Raw genomic sequence first — 14772 nt, forward strand, 5'->3', positions numbered from 1 at the left:
CCAGAGAGCTTTCTAGGTAAGAGCTCGAAAGTGCTTATATGAGGTTTCTGACTGGACCTCATGGAGCCCAAGGACATTCAGCCTGCCTAACACCAGCCTTTCCTCCCACAAGTGTTGTGAGAAGACAGAGGGTGGTCCTGCCACCCTTCCCCCTAGGTGCTCAGCCTCACTCCTCCGCTTTATCATGTTTTTAAAAAACAGATGGGTACTTGGGACATTTTTTTAAAGATTTAATTATTTATTCAGAACTGGGGTGCAGGGCAGAGATGCAGGGGTGAGAGGATTCACCGAGGACAGACTGGGGAGCAGAACAGGTATATCTACTGGGATCCACTGTTGAGGGTAGCAGCAGGGAACAGGGGAGGTCTACTGTGCCATTTGTGTCACTCCCTGACGGGGGATAAATTTGTGCTGCAGTGGCTGTGGAGAGCTTCGTAGTGCTGTGCTATAAACCGCTGTGCCACCAGGGAGGACCATTCGGGGCATTTTGTAAAGGAAAATTAAAAACAGATTTGATGAAAAAAAAAAAAAAACAGATGGGTAGTCTCCCTCCACCCCATTCAAGAGTTTATAAGTACAAATGGTGCATATGGCCAGGCTTGATGGACCAACAGACACCCTGTGCTGAGCTCTGAGGGTGGGAGACACTGAAATGCAATTCTGCCAGTTAGATTAGCTCTAATTTAATTCAGAAAGTTCTACATAGTCGACCTGCTGCCTTCTAAATTAATCTCCACAAGGCCAAACTGCAGATGTGCACGTAAAGTTCAGCACCTACTGAAACTGGACTATAAGAAGGCCCAGCAAAGCTTTCAGATTAGCATGACTACATCCATGTTGAACAGAAACCAATTTCCTCCCTTGTAGATGTGGACAAACATCTAAATCTGATCTCATTAATGAATCCAGCTTAGGTCTTCATCAATCCATATAGTTAAAACAGAAGCATAGTAAGAGAACATTTGATTTAATGACCAGCTCGTCCCTGAACTTGGGGATTTCTTACCAGATTCTGATCCACTGACTGGCACATGTGAGCTGTACACATGTGAGTGCCCATGGCTTTTATGAGACGCTACTGTGAGAATCCCAAAGCTTTTCACTGTGGCCCTGCCACAGACGGCAAAGCACCACTTCCCCAGTAGGAACACATACCCCAAGAGTAGTGTTTTGCTTGTTGTAGCCGGCAAAGTGAAGAATGCTCTCAGTGGCCATCGCTAGCCCTGTGTGCTGAGAAAGTCCTGACACCCAGTTTTGATGTTTGTTCAGATATTCCTGAAAGAGGAAAATAAATGCCATTTTGTTTTAAAGGAACAAACAATGCCTTATGAAGTAAGAGATGAGGCACTAGAGCAATCATTAGTTTTGGTGCTGGACTCAGACCTTAATAATGAGCTGCGGGACCCTAGGTTAGTTAGAGCCCCTCTGTGACAGGCTGTTCACATGTAAATGAGGGTGCTGGCTGATTCCAGGGCGGCTGTCACACAATGTGAGAGGCCTATTTCAGCAGATCTTCGTTGAGCATCTGCCATTTGCCAAGTGCCGTGCCAACTGCTAGGAAACTCAGGCACTTGCCCTGGTCCTGCTGTCAACACACAGTTCTACTGCTGCAGCACCCCTGCTGTGAAGGGGTGGTGTGACAGACAGCAAGAGGTAAGAGCGAGTGCCTGAGACTGCCCAGCCAACATAAGGAAGAGGCTATAAGACCAAAGAAATACCTGAAAGAGTCTGGAGATGTGAAGAGGCCTCCTATTCTGGGGACCCTGGGGTTCATGGGTCAGCATTGCAGGAGCAACAGGTACAAGAGGCAAGATGGTCCAGGCTAGGCCTCACATGCAGGGTAAAGGGGTTTTATAACCCCTCTTAGGGAAATGTATTCACCCACAAAATCATACCATTGATTTTGGAGGGCTCTTTGAACCCCAGAAACCCAACCATGGGTCACATAGTGATGGACTAATGAGCATATGTACCAGGTAGGCACAGTGAATAGATTTGCTTAACTGAGTCAGTGAGGTGCAGGGGAAGGAATAAGAATGGCCAGGGATAACACCAACAAGATGAATAGGATTATTGAAAGCATTTCATACTCAGTGAAAATTCTCAGGCCAGGTGTGAGAAATTGCCACAGAAAACAAATAACTAGACTGACCCCCTTTTGGTCCACTGACCCCTTCCAGGAATAAAAGGGGACATCTTCTCTGTACACTACAGCCTTAGGAGTTAAGGTCCCTTTCTGCTATAGAAACCAAATATGAACAGTGTGAGGAAATAACCACAGTTCCAAGTATACTAATGTATATAAAGGATTACTAGAAACTTGTTGAATAACAGGCATGGCTTAGTTACAAGGCCCACTTTTATCCAGCTTAGCTGATAAAGTCTGCTCAACAGAGGACTCCAGCTTTTCATTCTCCCAACTGCTCCATCTTCACTGTTCCAAAACCTTCATGGAAGGAGGGACCTATGGCAATCTTAGGCACAAGTGATAGATTCGTGCAAAATATATTTTCAAACAACCTCCAAGTTTCTTGGGATTCTGGTCTAGCCTTTCTGGATCCCACACCCTAAAACTCTCAGGAACTAGCTTTATCTTGACAAGTATTGTTGACATCACCTTCACAATCCAAATTTTCTCTAGAGGCATTTTCCTTATTTACATTCCCTTTCAAGATGATTTTTTCCACTTCCATATTGACATATTTTTGTTCCATCTCTTCTTGACTGTCTTTGGAACAACAGTTCATCTTGTATTAATCTGCATTTATTTGCAAGTCACAGCTCTGGTCAGAAGACACATGTGCAACATGTGAGGCCTGCACAGACCTCTAATGGGACATAAGTCCCAACCTCACTCCAGCCTTTGCACTTGATGGAGGTGCACGCCACCATTAGAACTGTTGCTGTTTCTGGCTTGGCAGATCTCCCAGCCCACCATGCTGCTCCTATCCTTCTTGCAAGCAGCCCCAAGTTCTGCCAGAGACCTGGCACTTTGCCTCGTATGAATGCCCCCTGGCCCACCTGCTCATAGATTCCATTGTACCTACCCGTCTCACCCCTGACCAGCATACTGACCACCTCCCCTCAAAGGTGTTTCTAGAAACCCCAGCCTTTGGGGTTTCTAATATTCTCAGACACTAGACTAATGTTTTGGGTTCCAATGATTCAAATTGATGTTTGTATCTTGAGGTGGTTGGAGTTCTTTGGACAGATGCAAGTAATTTATCAGGATTGTTTTTTGATTATTTCACAAAAGTACCTGTAGGTGAGACTTGGTAACCGTAGGTGCCCACTTCATCGCCTCCTGTAGGATCATTCCACAGCGTGCAGCAAAGTCCTTCACAATACTCTGAAAAAGGATATGACCAATCAAGGTCAGTTTCTAGGCTGTTAAGAGGACAGTCAGCTACATACCATAGTTACTTATTATTATGGGTTGATCCATGCCTCCAAAATCACATGTTGAAAACATTATTTTAAGACAGGGTCTTTATAGGTGATCATTAAGGTGAGCACTAGTCTAACCTGACTCATGCACTTTGAAGAGGAGATTAGGACACAGTCTTGCACAGACAGATAACCATGTGAGAACACAGGGACAAGATGGCCATCTACAAGCCAAAGAGAGGGTCGAGCAAAACAACAAGTCTGCCAGCACTTGGATCTTGGGTTTCTAGTCCCTAGAACTATGAGAAAATACATTCCTGTAGTTTAAGCCATTCAGTCTGTGCCACTTAACTATGGCACCCATACTAAACAAGTAAGTGACTATGTTCTGGCAGTGATAATGAAAGTCCTCACTTAAAAATAGTGAAAGCAGGTCCTCAAATAAAATTTCATTCAACATAAGCCAGAAGTGTTTTTTTTTTCCTCATCAATGTATCATGAAACAATGTTGAATGAAATGCCATTTATTTGAGGACATGCTTTATTCTGTATCCCACAAGAGAGAACAAAGCCAGCCATGTTACTCTACCATGATCACAAAGAGGCACACCTCGGAGTAGTGAAGCTCATATGAAAGTCATGTGTGCTCAATGCAGCCTGGAGATGCTATTAACTGACAGGTAGTTGATAATCTCTTGGGCAGCTGGACCATGAAGAGCAACTGAATCAGCACAGCTGAGTAGTAAGAGCAAGCTTGGCAGATACACCTGGGAGTGAATCAGCACCCTGAGGTGGAACTAGTTTCATCACCTATGGGATAGGACGACTGGTGGCGCTATAATATACTAAAGACTGAATGACATAACGTACGGAATGTGCCAGTCCAGACAGACTCACAATATGGCAGTGAAAATGACTCTTAATAAAGGAACTGCTTTCAGCATACCTCTCGGGCTTCATAAGTGTCAGGAACAGTGATCCGGTAAGGGGCATCAGGGATGTCGTAGTAAGGCTGATCCTTGTGAATATCCTGAAAGCACAACAGAACTCCCTCTTCCAAACCAACTTACGTGAGTGACCACTGCAAGTTGTGTCTCTTGCCAATGCTGGGTGGCAGAGCATATGCCCCCTCCCTGCCACTGTCAGCTCTGATGGCCTCCAAACCTGCTGCAGTGCACAGGGAAAGGTCAGGTGGAATGTGGACCTCCCAGACCCAATCTGGCCACTTACAGACAAATCAAGATCAGGTACATGGTAGAAGGGGATACTCACTGCACTCAGAGACAGTGACAGGGTCTGTAGGATATCCAGCATGGTCTTTAGCACTGTCCCGCTCCAAAGCAAGTGAGGAAACCTGCACAAAGAGTGACTTTTTAAGGTGCAGAAGCCAAAACTCCAAGGAAGCCGCATTCCTTAAAGAACTACCTCAGAAGGTGAGCCCCACATCCTCTGCCCCAGCTAAGAGTCAGAAGCAGTCACAAGGCTCCAAGGCAGGGTGCCCAGTACAGTGCTCCCTAGACCTGTCAGTACCACCCTTTGAGCCAAACATTGCTAGATACAGCCCTAAGCAACCTACTCCCAACTTGACATGGTTATGTACTAGCAAAGCTGCATTGATGTTAAGGCTGATAAGATGATCCTTCCCCTCAGTGATTATCTTCATTTTCAACCAGGGCTCCCAAGTATTTCCTTCCACATCATTGCACAAGTAGAGAACTGGCAATACTTGTATGCTAGGCTGGGATAAAGAAAAGAAACTGCTCCCCAGGTGAGGGGGACTGTCTGCACAGCTGCAGTGCAGGGTGGCCCACTGCTTGGGAAGCCCGGCTCAGACACCACACATGCTGGAGATGCCCTCTGACTCTGCCTGGATCTGACACACAGTACCACAGCAGGCTCCAGAACTACTGCACACCTGTGGGAAGCTGAGGGCAGGCCAGCAAGGCCATTTGCTGCCTCTGGCCTACACACTACAGTCTATCTTTTAGGGTTCTGGTCTATGGTGGGGCATGACCTATGAGAGCTTGTTTTGGTGCCCAGCAAAGAGCCGGGAGTTGGAAAGAGTCAATGTGGGCTTTTCTTCCTTAACCCTCTGGTTAAGTCCTAAGCCAAAAGATAATACTTTGAATGGTTGTGAGCTTCCAGAAAGGCTCTGCAGGCGATGTGAATGGGCCAAGACTCACAAAAAAGGGCGGAGCTCAGAACCACAGAGATGTTATATTCTCACTAGGGGGTGTGCTGCTAAGTAACACAGATAATTCAGAGTAAATGGAGCTCTGGGGACTAAAATTCAGACTCTTCAACAAAATCACCAACATTCTTTGAGACACTACATTGCCCTTTGGGAGTTTTAATTTTGACTCCATTTTTTTCTAGACCTGATTAACTAAAGGTGATTATTCACTATACTCAAATCTAGAAGTTTACATGTACACACACAGAGAGCATTGAAAGGAAAACAAGCTTACTTATCTACCAGACCCGACAAGTACTTGTCTGCCACCCTCCGTATCCTCTTGTGAATATGGTTGAAGTTCACTAAGAGAAACTGTGCATGTCGCTCCAGCTCCTCTTCATTCTCCTTGGTCTTCGCCTGAAGAGTCAGAAGAGACAAGTACAACAGGCGCCCTCACCATGCCCCTGCCAGAGTTGTACTGCAACAAGGCTTACTTTATCAGCCATCATGTTCAGGAAGGCATCAAATACTTTGTCTGCGACGGCAATCACACACTGCATCATCCCTGAAATGCAGAGGGGGTTTCTTTGGTCAGAAGCATCCACAGCTATTCCAGCTATCGATACTTTCAAACATCATTGGGAAGTGAGTTTTCCTTCCTTTTGGAATTTCAGAGAAAACACAAAGTCCCCAGACTCTTTATCCAGCTTCCTCTATTAACATCTCTTCTGTCAGAACTAAACTTCAGGCTTTACTTAGGCTTCCCTTTTTCCCACCAACATCCCTTCACTGTTCCAGGGTGCCATGTGGAATTTACTTATCATGTCTCCTGGTCTCCTCTGACCTGTGCTAACACTTCAGTCTGTGCTTGACTCTCAGGACCTTGAAACTTCTGAAGAACACAGGTATTTTGTCATATGTCCCTCAGTTTAAGTTTGTGTGATGCTTGCTAATGTTTAGACTCAGGCTATAGGACTTCAGGGAAAACTCCACAGAAATGAAGTCCCTTCTTGTCACGCTATATTGGGGTGTGTGTAAAATCAGAATCTTTTCACTGCTGGTGAAGCTTGACTGCTTGAGTACAGTGCTGTCTGCCAGATTTCTCACTGTCCAGTTAATACTTTTCTCCTCCCATTTTTCTATTCTTTTAAGATTTTTTCTGGCTTTAAGAAAGAAAAGGAAAAATATCAGATAGCAGGAGTATAAAGGATCAGGGGAGAAAAGTAATAATAATAATGAACAACTATATACCAGAGACATTTTATGGGGTGGAGTGGAAAATGGGATCAAAAATGGGGGAGGGGGAGTGCACTGGACTATGGTGATGGCACACAGATGATTTGGTGATGGGAAGCCCATGGGGATTACAACTGAAATGGGAAAAGGCACAAAATGATGTAAAAATAAACTATTACATTATTAAAAAAATTTTTTTTTCTGGCTTTAAACTTCAAAACAAATCACTGAGCCAGTCCATATTCAGAAATGAGTGCATTAAATAACTATCTCGAAGAGAATCTGTGTGCTTAAGTTCAAATCACCACAGTAAACTGGGAAATATTTTGGGGAAGATATTTGAGGTTATGCATTTCTCTTTAAACTTCTGTCCAACTAATTATCAATTGTGGGGAGAGGGGAGTTCTGCTTCCAGCAGTTACCATGGTTCTTACAAGGATTTTTTATTTTGCTCCTTCTTTCTTTCTACTTTTAATACTGTAAGTCTATAAAGTACATCTTCCTTCCTCATATTTTATTTATGTAATCATTGACCCATCAATCAATGTGAACTCACAGATGTTTATTTCAATCCTTATGTTCATCCAATAATATCACCCTTTATTTTGATTTCAAATATTCCAGCTTTGGACATGGGAGTCCTTTCAGGCTGGCTCCTTCGTCCTTGTGATATGTTTACATACTTTCTCTTTTTTTTTAAGCACTTCTAGTATGACACAGTGCCCCAGGCTCGCCTTATATTTTCCCTGCTTCAACCTTCCCTAGAACAATCATTTCACAGTGGAGCCCTGGTTCCTTTTATTGGAGAATGGTATTTAGAAAACAAAATCTGGGCAGTGGGTGTGCTTCTTGCTACTGGAGTACAAAGCAGATTTTAAAAAGCAACTGCACACTGTGAGAATAGTAGTAAAAATGAAAGAACTATAATAAATGCCAGTTCAGCCTTCACAGTGCTTCCTCTAAATAACAAGGCTGTAAGGTCAACAGGACTGAGAGCCCAGACCCAGGACAGAGTCTGAAACATACGTATCTCATAGGTATTTTTTATGACAATCAATGGACTCCAACAGCTCTCATAAATGTGAAAAGTCATCACTGTGACCTAGACAAATGATCAAAGCTAGAGAGAGTTTGCTTTCTAAAAGGATGGGTTTTGGGGATGAAATCTTTTGAGGAGTGTATATGTTTAGAGTACTAAACATATTTTTACATCTAGCTCTTAAAAATGAAACTATATGTCCCTAATAAATAATAAGTAGTGGTCAAGATGCCAATCATTATCACATAATAGTAACTGAAGAGATTTTACTTTTAAAAAGTCACTTTCCTTTCTGCCTTGAAAGCTGGTTTTGGATCACTGAAAAACTGGGCAGCTGGCAGGTGAACAGCAGGCACTTGTGTTCACCTCCTTGCACTGCAGGAACACATGGAAGCTTAACTAACACCTGCACAGAGGAAGAGCCAAAGCCCCACTATGAGGACTGCTAGATATGTCTTATGTCTTTCCTGGTCAGTTGTGAAAATTCATAAAGAAAACATATCCACAAAGCACTTTTTTCTCACCTTTCTTGCTTTAGGAGGGAAAAGGTGAGTAGTAAATTCAACAGGTATATATTTATTGACTTAACCTAAGTGCCACACTCATAACAAAAACACATTAATTCATTCAAAATCATGTGGAGAGTACAGTGTTGGTGTATAGACCAAATCTAACCTCAGAACAATTTCCTCTGATGACTTAGCAACATTATGTGACAATGACTGGCATCTTGACCACTACCTGATTGTTATTTATTAGGGACATATAGTTTCATTTTTAAGAGCTAGATGTAAAAATATGTTTAGTACTCTAAACATATATACTCCTCAAAAGATTTCATCCCCAAAACCCATCCTTTTAGGAAAGCTCAGGAAAGAAAGAGAAGTGAGACATTAGCTTCAGAAAGGTATTTGATTTATTTTATACTTATTCCCATTAGGAGGTTGACAAAATATGATAGATTCTTAAACCACCAGTGGCTGACAACTTTCTTCTCACTTGTTCATCCTCCTATAGCCAGAAGATCTTAAAGGGTACCTGATATGTTCAGCACAGAATAACTGCCAAATAAACACCAGGTGGATGAATGGTGGAATGAATGAACAGCTCAGCCAGCAGTTAACAGTGTGTCCACTATAAGCCCACGGGACTCTGGGGTACATGTAAGACGAGCGTGGGCTCCCTCTCTCCTGTATCTGGCACCCCCAGAGGGATATTTTGTCCATCTGTAGAAACTGTCTGCCTGCGCCCTAGCGTTTCCTCTTCACCTTAATCCTGACCCCCACTGCCAGCAGAGGGAAGTTCCAGAATCTCACACAGTACTTCCTTACAAACTCCAATGACTCCCAAGAGAAAAAAACAGAAAAAAAGTCAAACAAATAATGAAATAATTTCCTCTTATGTGGGAGTTTAAAATGTTCTACAAATGTTTACAGACAAAAGTCTTATATGAAACACCATCTCAATTTCTGGGGTGATTAAAAGATTTTTCTTCAAGGATTCACTTTTAGACAAAAGAAAAAAATGGTACTAGAAGTATCTGAAGACTGGTTCGCCACTAGTGAGAAAAAATTGATAGATTTTAGTGTACAAAAGACTCCTGGCAAGGAATTGGCTCCTTTCTACTAACTGTAGTTTATTAAAACTAAATTTATTAAGAGTTACAATTAGTAATCTACAATATTTACCTATACAATTAATCAAAATGTGTAGAGCTCAAATATTTAGACATGATAACAAATATAATCCAATTCTTCTATGCAATTAATTAAAATATGGGTAGTATTTCAAATCTCCAAAATTTCAAATACCTTATAAATCAACATACAGACCAATACTGTGCTCTTAAAATGTGTCAGTATCAATAAGGAATTAATCACAAAGATATACAAAAAGCTGATAGGACTCAACAAAAACAATCCAGTCAAAAAGTGAGCAGAAGAGCTAAAAAGACACTTTTCCAAAGAGGAAATGCAAATGGCTAACAGGCACATGAAAAAATGTTCAACATCACTTGTAATTAGGGAAATGCAAATCAAAACCACAGTGTCTCAGCAATCAAAAAAGATAAACTCATGCCATTTGCAGCAACATGGATGGAGCTGGAAGGGATCATGCTTAGTGAAATAAATAAGACAAAGAAAAAGAAAAATGCCAGTGTAGAGGATCCAAACAAGGGGTCAGGGGGTGGGAAAAGAAATTATAATAAAGTAAACATTAAAATTAACAGACAACTAATAAATCAGAGACATTCTGCAGGGGTGGCAGAGAGGAGCAGGATCAAAACAGGATGGGAAGAGCACAAGGAGTTATGGTGATGGTACACGGAACTGGTGGTGGGAATGTCATGGGATTACACCCGAGATGAAAAAAGAACACATACATTGTACAAAAATGAAAAATGATGTTAAAAAATATATATATTGGCCCTGCCTAGTGGCGCAACGGGTTAGGACACAGCACTGCAAACTAGCCACAACCGCTTCAATGCTGTTTGATCCCTCGCCCAGGAGGTGACCTACATGGCATGGCAGACCTCTCCTGCCCCGCTCCACCCAGCGCCGCCCTCCCCCCGCAGCTCCCTTCAGCAGTGTACTTAGTCAATCTGCCTGTTCCGCTCCCCACTCTCTCTCTGGTGAAGCCTCTCTCCGCTCTTGAAGCTCTGTATGAATAAATTATTTTAAAAATTTTTTTAACATATCACAATGAGATACCATATTAGGCCAGTGAGAATGGCACAAATTTAAAAAATGTGCAACAACAAATGTTAGTGAGAATGTGGATGAAAAGATACTCTCCTATTCTGCTGGTGAGAATGTAAACTAGTCCAACCACTATGGAAAGCTGTATGGAGGCTCCTCAGATTACTAAAGTGGAGCTGCCCTTTCACTCAGCAATTCCACTACTAGGGATCTACTCAAGAACACAAAAACATTAATTCAAAAGGACACCTGAACCCCTATGTTTATTGTAGCACTATTTACAATAGGTAAGATATAGAAACAACCCAAATGCCCAAAAATAGATGACTGAATCAAGAAGATGTAGTATACATACACAACAGAATGCTCAGAAATCAAAAAAGATAAATTCATGCCATTCACAGCAACTTGGATGAATCTAGAAGGGGTTATGTTCAGTGAAGTCAGCAAGAAAAAGAAAAATATGGTTTCATTTATAAGAAGAAGGTAAGGGAACCAAATAAGGAATCAGGAAAAAAATTATAATAAATTAAAAAACAAAATTAACAGGCAACTATAAGTCAGAGACACTCTGCAAGGAAGCAGGAGGGAAAAGGATCAAAACAAGGGAGGGAAGAGCACAAAGAACTATGGTGATGGTGCACAGGTGAAATGCAGTGGAAATTATAGGCAACTATACCTGTGAGGAGAAAGCATACATTGTACAAAAAGGAAAAATTATGTAAACTATAAAATATAAATAAGTAAATAAAATATATCAGTATCCTTATACCAAAATGGTCCAACACTGCCTATACCAAGCATTTAATGTTTCCCCTTTGCTGTCTCTATCTGAATTATCTTTTCACTTTTATTCCTATTCTTATGTTTACCTCACTAGGGTTGGGGTAACTAGTATTTTTATACTACCCTAGAGCTTCAAGTACTTTTTCATCTTCCTAGGGGCCTAGTCCTCTTAATTGGGACTGGCTCCAGCTGAGATGTTCTATGTATTCAGGGTCTAAGGTCATTTATGTCATAGGACTTTTGACTCTTTTGAGTTTCATACAGATTTTTGTTTTCTGAAACTTACCAAGAAGTGATGCCACCCTTCAACAAATCACCCATAGGTACTGAGCTGCTATCCTGACTTTCTGGCCTGACCTGATGGCATCATTGGAAATGTTCACAGCCTTGAAGGGAGTAGCCTCATAATGGGCAGGACTGTTTGGGTGTGGAATCCCTCATTTTGAGGAACAGATACCTTTAAGCAAACTCTTTCTGGAGCCCTTGGATAACCCAGCATCTTTAACTGAGTGTTCTGTGGGATGCCCTGATCATCACCTGCAGGGAACTCTTTCTACCTGGTCATTCTCCAAGACCAGGCATAATCCCACTGTAGGTGCTGAGCCTCTTTCTGGATGGTGTGGCTTTTCTGCTTACACAAGACACATAACTACTTGTCTCCACTTCACAAATGCAAGACAGACACACACACACACATAAATATTTATAATATGTGTACTGTAACCACGCACACACACATCCTAGCATATCTATCCCGCTTTGGTAATAACTATTTTTAATTTTACATAAACTTTGTTTTTTTTAGAATATTGTATGAACTCAATTTTTATAGTTAAAAACTTGTCTCAATTAAGCAAAATAGTAAGAATATTATATTAACATTCAAAATCTGATAATTTCTCCATTAGGAAAGCCTTTAAACCAACTCTTGATCCTCTCAGATTGCTTCAGATATTTGAAAAATACGACAGCTTCCTGGTAAGTTACTTTAGGTGCTTCAGGGGATCATCCACCATCCAAGGAGCCCAGGATCTTTTTAGCAGAGTTCCCTTCAGGGACCAATCTGGAAACTAGAGCCTCCTTGAGCCTCCTTGCTCACAGTGGGCAAGAGTGAAGCTCCTTTTCCCATGTAGCATGGCAGAACCAGAAATACATATATAAAGTTTGCATGTTTTGTACTGATCTTCTCAGTACAGTATATAGCTTCATAAAACTATTTTCTCCAAACACACAAAAAACAGAAAATAGTATTTCCTTTATATTACTAAAATTTAATTCATCATGCCAGTATTGCAATAATAAACTTACCAGACTTGTCTTTCTGAATAGCTTTATCTTCAAAGTAGCAGAACATGACCTGGAAGCGGTCAGGATCTGTTGAACGCAGTACCCTAAAAAGGAGAACAATTCTGAGTAAGGTTTGAAAACTCCAGTCTTTTCCTGTCACAGATTTGATACTGCTCACAACTGTGATGTCATGAGTAACAGATGCCTTATGTCACTCCAAAGGGGCAAATGCTGATGTGGGCTTTCTGGAGGACAGTGCTCACCATCTGTCCTAAGCTTCCCACACAGATTCACCTAGCAACCCATATTAGTACCATATCTTAAGGGTTACACACACAAGATTCTTCTAACCACACTGGCTAAATATCCAAAAACAGAAAGTGGATCTGCTAGATCTAAAGATACCTAACAATTTGCTGGCACATCATACAGTCACCAAACGAGAGTTAGCTCTATGTGCTGTATAGAAAAACATGCAAGATACATCGTTATTACTACTAGGTGAAAAAAGGGTTGTACAGGAGATCAGGTATAGCATGACCCCACTGACAAGTTTCCTAAAGGACTCAATGCGCCTTATATATGTGGAAGATATGAACAGAAAGTTTCTGGAAGGAAAAGTAAGATACTATCAACACTGGGCAACTCTGAACTCAGGACTAGGAAAGAGATAGTTGTATTTTTTACCTTAAGGGCCTTATGTACCACCCTAGTGGGTTTTATTCCTTCTTTTTTGTTTTGTTTTGTTTTATATAACAAGAACATTTTTACTTCTATAGTAAAAAATATCTTTACCCTTAAGGAAAATGAAAGAAAAGAAATGCACGCTCTTGAGCCATGGCCTCTGTGGAGGGTGGTTCATCTTTTGGGGGGGCTCTGCTAAGACAGAGTATGTTAGTGTATCATGTATATCTGTGTGCAGCAGAGTGTAGCATGGACTTCTGCACCAACTTTAAAGTGTTAAGCCTCAGTAAGGCAAGACAGATATTTTTGTGTGTTTTTTTTTTTTTAAAGATTTATTTTATTTATTTATGCATACAAGTACTGGGAGGTAGGCCAGAAGTGTGTTGAGAGTGATGAGAGGATTCACCAGAGATAGGGTAGGGAGCAGAAAAGACAGGTCTACACTGCTGAGGAAAGCAGTGAGTGAGACAGGAGAGATCTGCTGCATCATGTGGGTCACATCCCCAGCTGAAGATTGAACTCATGCTGCAGTGGCTGATAGTGCTGAGTTTTTAACCCCTGTGCCACCAGGGAGACCCTGTACATACATTTTTGAGTGCTCACATGTACACAGCTTTAATGCAATTACTCACATTTTCCACTTCGTTGCTTAAATGTTCTCCTGCATTGCTGGTGGGAATGCAAACTAGTACAAGCACTATGGAAAATTGTTTGGAGGTTCCTCAAACTGCTTAACATGGAGTTTCCCTACGACCCAGCAATCCCACTCCTAGGTATCTACCCAAAAAACACAAAAACACTGATTCAAAAAGAGACCTGCACCCCCATGTTTATTGCTGATTTATTTATAATTGAAAAAACATGGAAACAGCCCAAGTGCCCCAAAGTAGATGACTGTATTAAAAAGATGTGGTACAGGCCCTCCCTGCTGGCGCAGTGGGTTAAAGCACTGCACTGAGAAGCTAAAGCCACTTCCGCATGAGTTCAATTCCTGCCTGACCCGGAGGTGACCAAATGAGGCGGCAGACCTCTCCTGACATGCCCGCTGCTCCCCTCAGCAGTGTACTTCGTCGATCTGCCTGTTCTGCTCCCCGCTCTGTCTCTGGTGAAGCCTCTCACCACCCCTGAGCCTCTGGCCTGTACCCCAGTTCTGTGTGTATAAATAAATAAATCTTTAAAAAAAAAAAAAGATGTGGTACATATATACAATGGAATATTACTCAGCAACAACAACAACAAAAAAAAACACATATCTTTAGCAGCAACTTGGATGGAGCTGAAAAAGATCATGCTTAGTGAGATAAGCCAGAAAGAAAAAGAAAAATACCGGATAGTTTTCTCTCATAGCAGGAGTATAATGGACCAAGTGAGAAAATAATAGGAATAATGAACTGCCATATACCAGAGACATTTTGTGGGGGTGGAGTGGGTAATGGGATCAAAAACGGGGACGGGGGCGGGGTGAGGAAAGTGCA

At 41.8% G+C, this 14772-nt stretch overlaps 1 protein-coding gene across 1 annotated transcript in view; it reads right to left on the reverse strand.

Moving 5' to 3' along the window:
- PI4KA (phosphatidylinositol 4-kinase, catalytic, alpha) overlaps positions 1–14772 on the reverse strand; it is a 113525-nt gene that overhangs the window by 21279 nt on the left and 77474 nt on the right. The window contains exons 23-29 of the mRNA XM_012734243.1: positions 12635–12717; positions 6058–6128; positions 5856–5980; positions 4660–4741; positions 4334–4417; positions 3260–3349; positions 1156–1275 (exon numbers count right to left, since the gene is read on the reverse strand). Coding sequence (XP_012589697.1) covers positions 1156–1275; positions 3260–3349; positions 4334–4417; positions 4660–4741; positions 5856–5980; positions 6058–6128; positions 12635–12717 — 655 coding nt within the window. The remainder of the gene's footprint in view (positions 1–1155; positions 1276–3259; positions 3350–4333; positions 4418–4659; positions 4742–5855; positions 5981–6057; positions 6129–12634; positions 12718–14772) is intronic.

This window comes from Condylura cristata, unplaced genomic scaffold (assembly GCF_000260355.1).
Source record: "Condylura cristata isolate star-nosed mole 26May11 unplaced genomic scaffold, ConCri1.0 scaffold00051, whole genome shotgun sequence".
Taxonomy (NCBI): domain Eukaryota; kingdom Metazoa; phylum Chordata; class Mammalia; order Eulipotyphla; family Talpidae; genus Condylura; species Condylura cristata.